Raw genomic sequence first — 14932 nt, 5'->3', positions numbered from 1 at the left:
ATTGGTCTTCCCCACTGTAAACTAGGAATGCTCCTTTCCAGAGTGATTTGTTCTAGAATGTGAGCTTGGCATCAGGTTAGCTCAGAAATGAAAAAAGCTGATGGGAAATGAGACCCCCCCCCATCGGTGCAGATGCTGGATAAATGGACCCTATGTGGTGCTATGATGGACTTCTGCCTTTTCCTCACCCTACTCTTTCAGCCCACAGTGGGTGACTGACAGGCAACTAGGCACGTGGATTGGTTATTTTATTGGCATGGAGGGGAAGGCAGAGGGCGTTGACTGCACTCAGTTGGGATGGGTGGCCTGCAAGTCATAGTGCTCCAGCCCAGCTACCAGGGAGCCAGCGAGCTTGATGGTGGCCACCCAGGGTGGCTCGCTCAGGTGGTTGGTGGGTGTGCTCAGCCTGGGAAAAGGGAAAAATCCACAAAGGCCTGTGAGGCCCTTACCTCTTCTGGGGCTTCACTTTCCCTGAGTAGAAGCTCCTGAAGGCTGAGAGATCTGGCCTGGGGGGAGGGGTGCTGGAGGATACAGGAGCTCTCCTGGCTCTGGGGACTCTGGAGTAGGCTTTGCAGCACAAGGGCTGGGGCATCAGTGCTCCCTGGTGGTTAAAACTTTGGCTCCCAGAGTCAGAAGTTGCCAGAGTAGACAGGGGGCTAGGTCAGGGCTTCCCCTGTCCAGAGAAGTGGGGATCTACATTTACCCCTTTGATGCCATCTTCCTCCCCTCCCTGAAGAGCTTGGAACATGGCCCCATTTGGTGCTGTCAGGCATGGGGGTCAAGGCAGTGAATAAGGTCAGGCCAGCTGGAACCAGCTTCCCTCCCTGATGGCTCCAGGGTAGCTGAAGTGCCACAGGTCAGCTTGGGGGTCTGAAACCAAGGGGCTGGGTCAAGGTGTCCCCTCTTCCCAGTCAGGGTGTCAGGAAAGCTTCTCAGGGTCCTGAAGGATTGGAGCTCAGGTAGATTTGAGTTGTAGGTAAGGGAGGGTCTATCTTGGAAAATCTGGTTCAAGATTTAAAAGAGGTATGCCCTCCACTCCCTACATTCCAGACTTCCCCTCACCAGGCAGACACGTTGCGGGGCAGTCTGCGATGACGCGGCTGGTGGCGGCAGTAACACTTGCAGGGACAAGAGTGAAGCACCTGGAAGGGCGGCCAGTGGCGCGTGGCACCCGAGCTAGCTGCCCCAGCTGTAGGGGCCCCACTGCCACCACCCCCTCCACCGCCGCTGTCAGTCACGGTAGCTGCAGTCCGTTCGCGAGGACCATCTCCAGGGGCGCCTTCCTCATGGGTCACTCCACGGGCCGCGCGGGGACCCTTGTTTCTGCGCGTGCGAGCCTTGATGGGTGGGGGCGCAGGTTCGGCGGTGATGGGAGCTGGAGCTGGGGATGGGGCCTGGGCCGGTGCCTGGGCCTGTTCGCCAGCCAAGGCAGGGGGCATCGCAGGGGCTGGGGCGGGAGCCAGGGCAGACTCCACATGGCCAGAGCATGGGGTGGATGGATGGGCCACGGGCAGCGGCGTTGGCTGGAGCGCTGGAGGCTGCGGTGTGGGTGGCGGCACTGGTGGCGGCGTAGCTGGTGGCGTGGGCGGTGGCGGTCGCGGCAACAACTGCTGTGGACCCGGTGGCCCAGGGCGCACGGGCTCACCATTGGTGGGCGCCGGGAAGATGAACATAGGCGGCGCCAGCAGGGCAGGCGCGGGCCTCCGGGGACCCGGAGTTGGGTGAGCCTGCCCTGGTGGTGGCGGAGGGGAACCCCACGGTCCAGAGAGCGCAGCCGCGCGCCGTCTGGGAGCCCCAACACCTCCGCCAGCCCCGTTGAAGCGAAAGTGGCGTTCAGGGCCATCGGGAGGGCTAACCCAGTCGAATTTGGGCTTTGAGCCTGGGAATGTGGTGTAGGGGGGCGGGGGTAGGGCCCGGGCGTGGGACGCAGGCGCCGCAGGGGGACCAGAACACCCTTCGCCGTCTCCATTCCCTCCCTCCGTTTCCTGTGCCGGAAGAGGGACCTCTCCCAGGGTACGAGCAGCTCCAGGTGGGAGGGGTCCCTGTTTCAGGACCTCAGCGTAAGAGATGGCACCTGAAGCAGCGAAGAGTCCTCCGCCTCCACCGCCCCCGAGCGAGGCTTTGGTAGCTAAGGGACCCGAGGCTGCCGCAGGGCACAAAGGGGGTGCGGACTTGAAGGTGACTTTACATAGCAGGCTCAGGCCGGACTCGGAAGCCGCAGACCGAGCCATTTCAGCCATTTCGCCTTCGCCCGCTTGGGGAGGAGCCCCTCCGCGGGCCCCACCGGCCGTCTGACCCTCGCCGATGTGCCTGGCCTGGCTTTCTGTGGGGCTTGTGGCAGATGTGGCCAGAGCTGGAGTGATTCTGCGGTTTGGGGGCTGCCGGTCTGAAGGTGGCAGTGGTGGTGGCTTTCGTGGCTCCAGGGGCGTCGGAGGAGGAGGGGCTGGGGCTCTCGGGACAGGGTCCTTTTCAGTTAGTTGCTTGGGCAGCGGTGGCAGCGGGCGGAGGCTCGGAGGGTCGCCCTGTCCGCGATGGCTCGCCTCCAACAGGCCGCGGACCCGGGGCACCGCAGTGCCCGTGGGTTTTCGCCACTTAGACGGCGCGGGCAGCAGGGTCCCCACTGGGGGTGGGGGTGGTGTGGAGACTGCGGCTGCAGCCGCCTCCTCTGGAGGGGGCGTCACTGGCAAGGGCAGTTCTAAGGTCAGGGGCAGGGGTGAGGGTGAGGCCTGGGGCTCCGGGGGTACCAGGAGTCCCGGGGGCGCGGAGCTGCCAGGGAACCAGACACCCAGCCCTCGAGCCAGGCGCATGGCCGGGGAGGAGGGGGTCACCTCGGGCTCCACCAGGGACGTCCGGCGGGAGTCAGAGGCGCGATCCGAGGCCTGTTCTTTTCGGGAGCCCCCGCCCGCGGATGGCTCCGACTGCACGTTCCCCATTTCCGACGGAGGTCGAGGACTGCGGTCAGAAAAATTTTAGCCAGTCAGTCTGCCAGGGCAATGGGGACCCCACGACGTTGTCTGTTCCAGAACTTATCCGTCTGCATTGGCCCCGCCCTTGTCCTCCAATATCTACTCAGCTCTCGTTTCCAGTCTTCTGTTTCCAGAATCTCGACGCTCACGCCTACTTCCCTGTGACCCCTCATAAGCTGCTGGTAAGAAATTTAGGCCCCAACCCCTTAAAGTTCTAAGGTTCCACCCCTATTTCCTTGGCTGGTTCCTTAAAGCACATCCCTACACTTTGGCCAAGCCCAGGGTCTCCAGACTTCAAGACTCAGGTCTTGCCCGCCTTCCGGTCTGTCTGTCCGGCCACACCGCTAATGATGGTTGTGCCCTGTAGCCTACAGGAGCTCAGGCTTCTCTCCCAGCACTCCAATCATTCTCCAGGGGCCTAGGCCCCGCCCCACTCTCTGGTCCCGCCCCCGATTGTCGGGGGAATCTGCCCTCGACGCCACCCCGCCCCCACCTGCTGTCTGGCCCTGCCTCTGACCAACAAATACCGGGTGTTCTGAGCATGTTAACCCTCCGACCATCCAGTCTCTGTCGATCATCTGGATCCCTCCCTGTTCGCAGGCAGCCGCATATCCTCAAACCTCAATCTTTTTTTCCCCGCTCCGGATCTACCAGCGGTCTCAACACTCGGGCTCCACCCCTCCCCCAAGCTCCGCCCTGTCTCCGTCCAGAAGACCCCACTCACCGACTTCTCCAGCCTACCAAAGTTCAGACCGCAGCCCCCTGGGCCCAGGATAGGGCAGGGAACGGCCGTAGCAGAAAATAACCGAAAAGAACGGGGGTGCGGGTGAAGGCAAGTGGGCGAGACAGCGAGGGCGGACCCCGAGATCTATGCCCCGCCCCCGGGCTCGAGGCCCCGCCCTCCTGTGGGCCAGCTTCAGCTGGCCCTTAGGAACCTGGATCTCCCTTTGAAAAACTCCGAAGTCCTCTTCCCCGCCCCCAGGCCATCTGTTCATAAGCCCCACCCCTTTAGAACGTTCTCTTTAGCTCCACCCCTTTAGAATGCCCCGCCCATCGTTATCTCCCCCACCCCCGTCCCACCCATTACGACCACTGCTACGTAGCTCCTCCCTTTGGGACTTCTCCTCTGCCCCGCCCCCAAGGCAATGTATCTCTAAGCCCCGCCTCTTTAGGATCTGGCAGTACCTCTTTCCTGGACCCTCTCTTTCCCTCCGCCAGTCCAGGAGGTACATCCTCGGTGGACCCACCCCTTCCATGACGCACCCTCTTGTCGGTTCCTTTAGCATCCAAACCTTCTTCTTACTCAGTCTCTCCAACCCCGCCCCCTTGCGAATTCTCCCTTTGCCCCACCTCTTTTCGAACACTGCCAGGCACCCAGCCCCTCCCATTTAGAGCCCAAACTGTAGACCACCGCCTCTTTAGAACCCTGAGACCAAGCCTTGTCCCGGTCCCCTCCGTATATCCTCGGGGACCAAAGGAGCGTATGAGGCGTATGAGTGGAAAAGTGAAGGATCCGCTCTGCATCCTGAGAAAATGGGGGCTGGGGGGCTGTTCCTAGCGGCCTATGCCGGGCTCTAGGACCCAGCGGGCGAGTATGCCCGCCTCTCTCTTACCCCTCCCCCAAACCGCCCCCTCCCCCCCACCCGTCCTCCAGGTTCCCCCTCCCTCCCCCCTCCCCCGGCTCCCGGTGCCCGTCTCCAGCGCCGCCGGAGCCAGCGAGGGAGCCGGAGCGGACAGGAGGAGGAGGAGGCCGCGTCGCCGCCGCTCGGAGCCCGGCCGGAGCCTCCCAGGCAGGTGCAGAGGGCCGCGAGGGGGCGGGGGCTGACAGACCGCCTGCCCCAGTGAGGGGGCGGCCAGGACCGCGCAGCGCCTTCTGCCCACCCCGGCGCCCCGCGGACCCCGGCTGGGAGGACAAGGGGATGGGGGCCCCCAAACTGCGCGGCAGCCATTTAGGGTACCGGTCTCCATTTGGGGTCCTGGACTTCCTCCAAGGACTCCTCATTCACAAAATTCCGTCCTGGACCCTCACCATTGAGGAACTCTGAGGACCACTCCCCGGGGAAACACAGATGTGCGAGGAGCGTAGGGCACCCCGAGATACTGGTGCCCCAGCCCAGCTAGGCCCTGCGGGGGGACCCCTGCCCTCTTTCCCTGCTTCACCTGTTGTCGGGGGAGGCGGGCGGACAAAGGAAGCAGAGTCACGTGACTGCTCATTCACAAAATCCCATCCCATTGAGAAAAGGGGGCTGGGGGCGCTGCGACCGCCCCTTCCCCTCCCGAAGGCCCCGGGAAACCCGGCAGCCTGCAGGTGGGGGAGGGGGCTAGAACTCGTTGCCTGGGATCCTAAGGTTGGGACGCCTGGGTCCCTGCGCTGGATGGCAGTGAGGGGCTGGACGCTAATCCAAATTACTGGGGGGAGGGCTCTGTCCCCTGAGCTGGGGGGTGGGCAGGATGAAATATTTTTGAAGGATGCTGGGGAGGGGTATTGATCTCCCCACCCACCTCCCATCTCTTCCCCTTGGCTTCACTCGGCCGGGACCTGAGGGAGCAGCCTTGATTTTTGTGAATGAAATGCTCCCAGGATATCTTCAGTTGCCGGTTTCTGGCTTCCTCTGCCTCCATCTCTTTCTCTCGGCCTCTTTCTGGCCATTTCTGGTTCTCTCCCTGCTCCCTGTCCATCTCCCCGTTGCTGGGTGACTCAGTGAGCTTTGCATCCGGTCTCATTCATAAATCCGGGAAGGGGTGGGGGGAAGAGAGCCAGGGTTTCTCACCCAGCCAGTGGCCTGGGTGACAGGGTGCAGAGGCAGGTTGAGAGAACTGGAGCTGAGTTGATGGGCCCTGAGAAATACATATGCGCAGGAACCCAACTGTGAGGGGGGATGATGGGTGGGGCTGTGGGTTTGTGCTGAGAGAGGGAAGGAGACCGGGTTGAGGGTATGAGCAGGAGGGGGAGGGGAAATGAAAAACTAAGGCTCTGGGGCTGGTGATGGGAAAGATGGGGGAAAGGTGGGTATGGAGAGAAAAGATAGGTGTCTGGTAGAAGGTAGACATGGGAGAGAAGAGATGTCACAAGGAAGAAAGAAGCCATGCTAGAATAAAGTGGACACGAGAGGAGACAGCCAGTACTGGTGGCTGGGGGTACAGGGCATCCCGATGTGAGCGATGAAGCCAGGGAGACCAGGGCTGGGAGAACACTGAGGGGGAAAACAGGATTTGACTTCACTGACTGTTGTCCCTGTCCTCCCAACCTCCTCCAGGTACATGGTGCGGGTCCGAGCTGTGGTGATGGCCCGAGATGACTCCAGTGGGGGCTGGCTGCCTGTGGGGGGCGGGGGCCTCAGCCAGGTGAGCGTATGTCGGGTCCGAGGGGCCAGGCCCGAGGGGGGGGCCCGCCAGGGGCACTACGTCATCCACGGGGAGCGCCTCCGGGACCAGAAAGTGAGCCACCCTGGGGCGTGGGGTAGGGTGGGGCTGGGGAGGCAGGGGAATGGCCTGGCGTGCAGAGAAGGCAGGCTGTCCTCCAGCCTGGGAATCAAACTGGGACCTCGGGTGGAGTTTGGAAATGACCCTGACCTACAGATGAGAGCTGGGAATTTGGGGAATATTGGGGTATCGGGCAGGTCCTTCTATTACATGGCCTGTTAGTGTGTTGCAGCAACCTCCTGACTAGTCTTCCTGCCTGGTTCCTGCTCCTGCTTCATCCCCAGTCTGTTCCACAGGGGCACTGCTGACACCCACCTTAGATCATGTCCCTCCTCCACTCAGAACCCTTCCCCAGCTCTGTCTTTCTCACAGACCCTTGCCAGAGGGCCTAATCCAACTGACCCCTGTGTACCCTAAGTATATGGAGGCATTCAGTGGGTGTCTGCTTGGAATTGCCAAATATAGTTGACAATTCTGCCTGTGAGTTCAACAGGAATCACCGGGCTGTCTGGCCTGATGTGGAGGGACAGTGTGGAAATTTCAGCTGGAGATGTAGTAGGAAGATTTGGATTCTTTGAAAAGGTTTTGAGGGAAGGCTACCCTTTCAGAGCAGAGGTTTCTAGAAGCAATGTAGGGGGATTTGAAATGCTATGGAGGAATGTCGTCATGTTAGACAAGAACATGAGGGCACATCAAGGGTGCTGGCCAACACTGAGGGGGAATTTGGAAGTTTAATAAAAAATTGGGGTAAGAGTTTAGAAGACTATTGAAACATTAGAAGAGGATGGATATATATATATATATATATATATATATATATATTTTTTTTTTTTTTTCTTGGTTCTGGAGATTGAGCCCAAGGGTGCATTACTGCGGAGCTACATTCCCAGCCCTTTTTTATTTATTTATTTTTTGAAACAGGGTCTCACTAAATTGCTGAGGCTGGCTTTGAACATGCAATCCTCCTGCCTTAGCCTCCCGAGCTGTGATTACAGGCATGCACCACCACGTTCACTAAAGGTTGAGGGTACTTATTGAGCACCTTCTGTGTATCAGGCAGTGTTTTAGGCACTGGAGATACATCAGTGAACAAAAAAGTTCCTTTTTTCTTGGAGTGCTTTGAGTCTGAAGGGGGCATGTTGGGTCATCGGAAAGGTATTAACAATGCTTTAGGCAGTCAATAAAATTTGGAATTCTGCTGGTCACAATGGCGCATGCCTGTCATCCCAGCAGCTCTGGAGGCTGAAGCAGGAGGATCACAAGTTCAAAGCCAGCCTCAGCAAAAGCAAGGTGCTAAGCAACTCAGTGAGATCCTTTCTCTAAACAAAATACAAAATAGGACTGGGGGTGTGGCTCAGTGGTTGAGTGCCCCTGAGTTCAATCTCCGGTACCAAAAAAAGAAAGAAAGAAAGAAAAAAATTGGGATTCCTACCAGGGTATCACAGGGGAATATTAGGAAAATATAATGATCAAATGATTGAAGGAAATATTGAAGTATCAGAGGTGCATTCCGTAAAATTGGAGGATTGTATCAGGGTTCAGGGGTATAAGCAGGATTGGGGAATGAGGTTGGTAGGATGCTGGGGTATGCAGAGGGGCAAGGGTGAGTGAGGGGAAGTCACAGCTGTGGCTAGGTCCTGTGTCTCACCCATCCCCCTCCTGCCCCTCAGACCACCTTGGAGTGCACCCTGCGGCCAGGCTTGGTTTACAACAAAGTAAACCCCATCTTCCACCACTGGAGCCTGGGAGACTGCAAGTTCGGACTGACATTTCAGAGTCCTGCAGAGGCTGACGAGTTCCAGAAGAGCCTGCTGGCTGCGCTGGCTGCTCTGGGCCGAGGTGAATGTGCAGGCTGCGGGCAGAGGGCACTGGGGCTGGGGGCAGTCCCAGGAGAAGCTGGCGCCTGGGGACTCACTCTCTGCCTCTTTCCCTGCCCCAGGCTCGCTCACTCCCTCCTCTTCCTCCTCCTCCTCCTCCTCCCCTTCCCAGGACACTGCCGAGACTCCCTGCCCTCTGACGGTGAGTCTGGGTGCCTCTGCTGGGAGGGCTGGGCTTGGTTCCTCATCTAGAAACATCCCTGAGCACCTCCTGTGTAGCAGGCGCTGGGCCACATGCTGGGGACACAAAATAGACCCAAACTATTAGTGTCAGTTCAATTCCAGTTACTCTACTTTTTTGTTGTTGTTGTTGTTCATGATGATTTACACCTTATTCCAGGGTACTTATTGAGCACCGTCTGTGTACCAGGCAGTGTTTTAGGCACTGGAGATACATCAGTGAACAAAACAGTTCCTTTTTTCTTGGAGCTTCTATTCTCGTGCAGGAAAGGCCAGAAAAAGGATATATTTTATAGGTGATTAAATAAAAATGGGGCTGGATGTGGTGGTGGACACCATAGTCCTAGCTACTTGGGATGCTGAGGCAGGGAGATTGAAAGTTGGAGGCCAGCCTTGGCAACTTAGTGAGACCCTGTCTCAAAAAAAAAAAAAAAAAAAGGTAAATGGGTGAACAAATGAAAGACAATTCCATATGCCAGTTACTCGGACTACAAACCTTGGGGAAGGATCATCCTTTTTATGCTTCTCCTCTAATGTGTCAGCAAATTATTGGTTCTACTTTCAGAATGGTCAGAATCTGCCTCTCCCCCCCCCCCCCCCCACCCCTTGTACTGTCCAACTTCATTTTCCAACTGCACTGTCCCAATAGGGTCTCATTATCTCCTCTCCTCTTCCCTTCCCCTCCCCCTCATCTCTTTCCCACACAAAGCCCTGGGAACCCTGTTGGCAGTTGAGTCAGATTTTACCCCTCCCCCACTCAGAACCCTCCCAGGGCTTTGTCTCACTCTAGGTAAAAGACAAAGTCCTCATAGTGGCACATAAGATCCCCCACCATCTGGCCCTGAGTCGCTGTCCCCCTTACTTTCCCTGCCCCAACCTCACTGGCCTCTTTACTCTCACTCCACTCCAGGCACATGCCTGTCTCAGGGCCTTTGCACTGACCCTGCTGTCTGGAACACTTTTTCCCCAGATTCCTACATGGCTCCTTTTCTTCTTTCAGGGCTTTAAACAAATATCACCTTGTGATGGCTTCTCTGAATAACCTTTTAAAATCACAATCTCCTACTGCCCCTTATCAGGCTCTAATTTTTTTCCATCTAAGACATTTTCCTTCTTTGTTTTCTGAAAAAGCATCTTTCTTATTTATTTATTTACCATCCACTTCCTGTGTCAGCTCTGGGAGGTAAGGATCTTTTGTAGGTTTCATGCTGCAATTCTAATGCCGAAGACAGTGTCAGGTACGCAGTTGAATGAGTGTGTTGAATCAATAGGTGGAATAAATGAATGCACAGACTCTCAGGTACCTTTTGGTGCTTGCTGGGAACAGTGGGAGTTGCTGAGAGCACTTGGGGAAACAAAACTTGTTCCTGGAGCAGAACAGGGGAGAATCTCAGGATAATGGGCGATGGAGGTGGGTCCACAGCAGTCACCCACATTTCCTGTCTATGGTGCCCTTACTTGAAAGATGCTGCTGTCTGTGCTTCAGCTCAATCTGCACAGGGGCTTTTGCGCTTAGCACGCCATGAATGTGTATTGAATGTAGGGAACAGAGGAGGTGGAATTATGCTCACCTTACAGAAAGCTTACAGAGGGTCTGAGAAGTGACAGACTTCAGTTGGTAAAGGACAACCTGATTTGGACAGGAAGGAAGGCATTCCAGGTGGTGGTGATTCCCCCATAAAGGTGTAGTGGTGAGAATGAGGCAGGAAGATGGCTGATTGGCCAAGGGAGAAGGGTAAAGGGAAGCTAGATGGTTCCGTGTACTGTGGGTCACAGAGCTGAGTAGTTAAGAAGAGCAGCAGTCGAAGTTAGTAATGCCAGGTATTAGGAAGCTGAGGCAGGAGCATCACAAATTCAAGGCCAGCCTGGGCAACTTGGGGATACCCTGTCTCAATATCAAATAAAAATAAAATAAAAGGGGACTGGGGCCAGGCACAGTGGCGAACACCTGTCATCCCAGCGGTTCTGGAGGCTGTCCAAGAGAACTGTGGGTTCAATGCCAGCTTCAGCCACTTAGCGAGGCCGTAACAAACTAAGTGAGACCCTGCCTTTAAATAAAATACAAAAAGGGCTGGGGATGTGGCTCAGTGGTTAAGCACCCCTGGGTTCAAAAAAAAAAAAGGGAGTCTAATGATAACCATTTCAAGCTCTTTCTGTTCTTGGGACATGGGTGGTGTCCTTTATAGTGGGTCCTAACTACATCCTTATGAATAGGTATTATTATTATTACCTCCATTTTACAGAGGTGGAAACTGAGGCTCAGAGGTGAGCTCACTTGCAGGAGCCAGTGGCAGAGCTGGGCTTAAACCCAGGCTTGGCTGGCCTCAGAGCCCTTGATCTCCACGGGAGGGGGTTTATGTAAGTGCTTCAGCTGCTGGGAAGAGGGGCGTGTCTCCGTGCTGAGACTGCCAATCTCCCCCAGTCCCATGTGGACAGCGACTCCTCCTCTAGTCATAGCCGCCAGGAGACGCCACCGGCTGCAGCAGCAGCCCCCATCATCACCCTGGAGTCAGCTTCTGCCTTCGGGCCGGCCACGCCCCCCCAGCGCCGCCGTTCCTCCGCTCAGGTGCGACCTCTGCCCCCCAGTGGAAGTTTGGGTGCCGCCGTCCCTAAGGGGCGGGGGTGGAGGGTGGTAGAAGAGGACGCCCAGAGCCAGGCAAGCCTGACCTGAGGTTGGATTGGGTTTTCCCGTATCTGGGGGGCTCTTGGAGATTTGGGGGAGTTCTGAATTCCAGAGGGACTTGGGGATTATGGGACAGTGTTGGAGTGTATCAGGGTGGTGGTGGTACTCACAGAAGGGCTCCTTAAACGACTTAATTCACTCGTTGGTTAGCTCGGTACCCAAGGTAAAAGGGACCCAGAGTCTGGATTTCTTAGTCCTGAAGCGGGAGCTGGCTGGGATCTGGGAGCTCTGGGAGCGGATTTGGAGAGGGACCAGGACAGGGAGGCTGAAGCCAAGAGGTCCTTCAAGTATGGTCAGGCCTGAACTCCTCTGACCGTGGGAAAGGGGCGGCCGAGGGGCCTTGGGCGAGGGGCAGGCTGGGTCCTGAGGTTTGAATCCGCAGGCCAGGAGTGTCCTAAGGCCCCGGGTCCCTGGGTGATGGGTCCTGCGGCTCGGTGGTTGGCTGTGGAGTCCTGGGTCTTCTGCGGTTGGGAGGTGGTGGTGGTGGGGTGGGTGAGGCACGGCTAACCTGATCTCCTGTCCCTTCGTCCTGCAGAGCTACCCTCCGCTTCTACCGTTCACCGGGCTTCCGGAACTGGCGGAGTCCGTGGCGGGGGCCGGCGGCCAGGGCTGGGGCGGACGCGGCTATGAGGATTACAGGCGCCCCGGGCCTCCCCCGCCCCTGGCCCTGTCCACCTGCGTGGTGCGCTTCGCCAAGACTGGCACGTTGAGGGGTGCGGCCCTGGGTCCCCCCGTGTCACTACCTGCCCCTCTCACCGAGGCTGCACCCCCAGCACCCCCAGCCCGCCCACCCCCGGGCCCAGGCCCTACCCCTGCACCCGCCAAGGCCTCCCCTGAGGCCGAGGAGGCAGCGCGCTGCGTGCACTGCCGTGCGCTCTTCCGCCGCCGCGCAGACGGGCGTGGTGGCCGCTGTGCAGAGGCCCCGGACCCCGGTCGCCTACTGGTGCGCCGACTCAGCTGCCTGTGGTGCGCCGAGAGCTTGCTCTATCACTGCCTGTCGGACGCCGAGGGCGACTTCTCGGACCCCTGCGCCTGCGAGCCAGGTCACCCGCGCCCTGCCGCGCGCTGGGCCGCCCTGGCGGCGCTCTCCCTGGCAGTGCCCTGTCTCTGCTGCTACGCCCCCTTGCGCGCGTGCCACTGGGTCGCTGCAAGATGCGGCTGCGCGGGCTGTGGGGGTCGCCACGAGGAAGCTGCGCGGTGAGGACTGCCTGGCGGGTCCGGTTGCTGGACCAGACCAAGGACCCCAACTTAAGTGTCCAGGACCCCAGACTTGGTTCGAATCTAAAACCCAAACCTAGGCACATTTGGAACTTGAAGCTTGAGTTTGGACTGAGAAATCCCAGACCTGGAACCTGGACCCTAGATCTATGACTGAGCAGCACCAAGCCTAGTTTCATTGGGATATCTGTCAAGAGCACCCAGGCCTGAATTCTGGATTCTCCATCCTTCTTCCCTGCTGAGGACACTCGCTACTCCCCGGACTGCATTTCAGAGGGCCTGGGAAGCACACAGATCTTTGAGAGATGTAGGGACCTTGAGCCCTGACTCCCTATGCATTTGACCAACTCAGACCCCCTTCACACTGGCACCATAACCCTCAGATTATAATAGCCCCATAATTAGGAGTTGCCAATACCTGTTCCTGCCTGTATCCAGTTACTCCCAGATCTTGAGACCACAGGTCCCCAAATCACCCCCAAATGGTCCCTGAATGTTCATATGGGACCTGGTACTCCACATCTGAGATGTTCTTATAGTCCCAGGACCCCTGAGACATCAAACCCTGGAATCAGCAGATGCTGGCCTCAAGTCTACTCACTACTGAGTGCCCCACAGACCTGGCCTTTGATCCCGGACACCAAGATCTAACTTGTACACGTGACCCCAGATGTCCTAGGACTGGAGACTTAAGATGCGTTGAGTTCTTGGATATGCACAAACATGAGATGTTCTCTGACCAAAATGATTTAGGAGACCTGTCCCAGAACTTCACGGGTACCAGACACCAAGATGCTGTGCAGATAAGGAATTGAAGACCTTTGTAGGTTCACCCACCCCCAAACCAGTGTTCTTGGGGGCTTTGAATCTCATATATGAACTCTGAGGTGTGTGATATTCCCAGCGTTTCACTGAAGGCCACCAGTACCTCAGGGCCCAAAGACACTGTCTCAGATCTTCAAAAAGCCCTCTTTCAGTCCACCTCGGACCTGAACGTTGAGACCCAAAATGCCCTAGAATCCTTGGCTTCCTTCTATCCACAGATCCCCGGTCACCTAAAGGCTAGGTGGAAGTCCAGCTCCTAGAAGATGGGATGGCAATCCAGACCTCAACCCTTGGCATCCAGCTCCTGAGTGACCCCAGGGTGCTTTAAGAGCACTGGATCCCAGACTCCAAGGTGCCATTGACCGTCAGATGCAGGGCTTGGGCCCTGACAACATTGGGATTGTTCCTAATTCAAGACCTTGGTCCTTCCATACCACAGTCACTCAGATCCAAGATGACCCAGGACCCTAGCACCCTCGGATACCAGAGTTCTTGGACTCAAACTTGTCTAACCTGATGAAGTCCCAAGATGCCTCTATGCCCGATTCCTTGGGCTTGGCTCGGAACTGTTGCCCTGTGAATCCTGCCGTGCACAGGCCCCTGAGACCCCAAGCTCCTGGACTTTGGAATTCTAATTTTCAGGACCCCAGCCCAGTACCCTAGCAATCCTCAGAATTGCCCTTATCCTAAAGTTCATCACCTTGAACTCAGATGCCCAGATTCAGGGCTACCCAGGAGCTCCCCATCCCCACCTCCAGGGCGCAGTGTCACCACAGAGGATGGTGCAGATTCGTCCCTAAGCAAAGCGCCCAGCTTCAGTGGCATGCTGGGGCTGCAGTCCCCACTGAAGCCTGCTGGCTGAGACGGGCTCTCAGGAAGGCCTGCCTTTCTCTCACTTGCACAAAGGCGCCTTTGGGGTGAACTGTGGTTCTGCTGACCCTTGTAATCTCCATCCTCGGAGGCCCTCCTTCAGCCCAGCCCTAGTCTAAGCCCATCCTTCCGAGAGCCTCCTTTTCCATCTTAGAGTTGGGGTGTGTTCTGGAAAACAAAAGCCTGTTTCATGGCCTGTCCCCTAACAGGGAAGGGGGATGCCACAGTCTCTCTGCCTTGCGTAGAGCGGGGTGTCCAAGTGTACCTTAAGATCTGTTGTCCTGTATGATGGAACCGAGGCCTTAGAACAAGACAGTCCCAATGTTTTGCAGGCTTGGACCTGCATCTGGCCTCAAGCATCTGGAAATGTGCATTTTCTTTATTACCCAGACTTGGATGGCCTTGTGGGGGTTCAAGGGATAGATCCTACTGTCACTTCCTTTAAATTATTAACTATTTATTGTATCCGGAACCTGTGAGATTCAGCTCTGCCAACCAGACCCTGGGATGGGTGAGAGAAAAGGGGGGGTGTCCCTCCCATCCCCACTCTGCCCAGCTCTCATCACTGTCAGACCCACCAGAGCTGAGGGCGGAGGGACTGGGGGCTGGGGCAGCCTGGGTCCCCATCCCCCTCTCTGTGCCTCGGTCTCCCCCCTTCCATGGTGGGCGGGGGGAAGCTCCATTCTTAACCTACCTCGTTTTGGGGAGGGGTGGGACAGGAGACTAGAGTGCTGTATGGTGCTGTGGGATTTTTGGATGAAGCAGTGGGGGCTGGGAGCCCAGCCCCCACCTCCCAGCACCGCCTCTCCCAGGTCTCCCAGTCCTGTTCCCTGCTGATACCCACCTCTGATCCATGATTACCCTTCATCACCCCAAAATCAGGGGTGCAT

At 57.2% G+C, this 14932-nt stretch overlaps 2 protein-coding genes across 3 annotated transcripts; one reads left to right on the top strand and one right to left on the bottom strand.

Annotated features, from left to right (window-relative positions):
• Positions 1-264: 264 nt before the first annotated feature.
• Positions 265-3814, bottom strand: Ggn (gametogenetin). The gene is made up of 3 exons (XM_027941186.2): positions 3691-3814; positions 1063-2952; positions 265-406 (listed from the first exon to the last, which is right to left on the bottom strand). The coding sequence occupies exons 2-3, from the start codon at positions 2931-2933 to the stop codon at positions 289-291; spliced, it is 1989 nt and encodes a 662-aa protein (XP_027796987.2). The 5' UTR covers positions 2934-2952; positions 3691-3814; the 3' UTR covers positions 265-288.
• A 2413-nt stretch (positions 3815-6227) lies between these two features.
• On the top strand, positions 6228-12330 carry Spred3 (sprouty related EVH1 domain containing 3). Of its 2 annotated transcripts, XM_027941520.2 has the most exons (5): positions 6228-6404; positions 8060-8228; positions 8329-8408; positions 10869-11012; positions 11665-12330. In XM_027941520.2, exons 1-5 carry the CDS (start codon positions 6228-6230, stop codon positions 12328-12330), a joined length of 1236 nt encoding a protein of 411 aa, XP_027797321.1. The 2 variants fall into 2 exon arrangements, with proteins under 2 accessions (XP_027797321.1, XP_071460799.1); XM_071604698.1 differs by lacking the exon at positions 10869-11012.
• Positions 12331-14932: the final 2602 nt, after the last annotated feature.

The sequence above is a fragment of the Marmota flaviventris genome, chromosome 18 (genome assembly GCF_047511675.1).
Source record: "Marmota flaviventris isolate mMarFla1 chromosome 18, mMarFla1.hap1, whole genome shotgun sequence".
Classification (NCBI taxonomy): domain Eukaryota; kingdom Metazoa; phylum Chordata; class Mammalia; order Rodentia; family Sciuridae; genus Marmota; species Marmota flaviventris.
The sequence above is the reverse complement of the archived record's forward strand: the minus strand, read 5'-3'. Positions and strand labels throughout refer to the sequence as shown.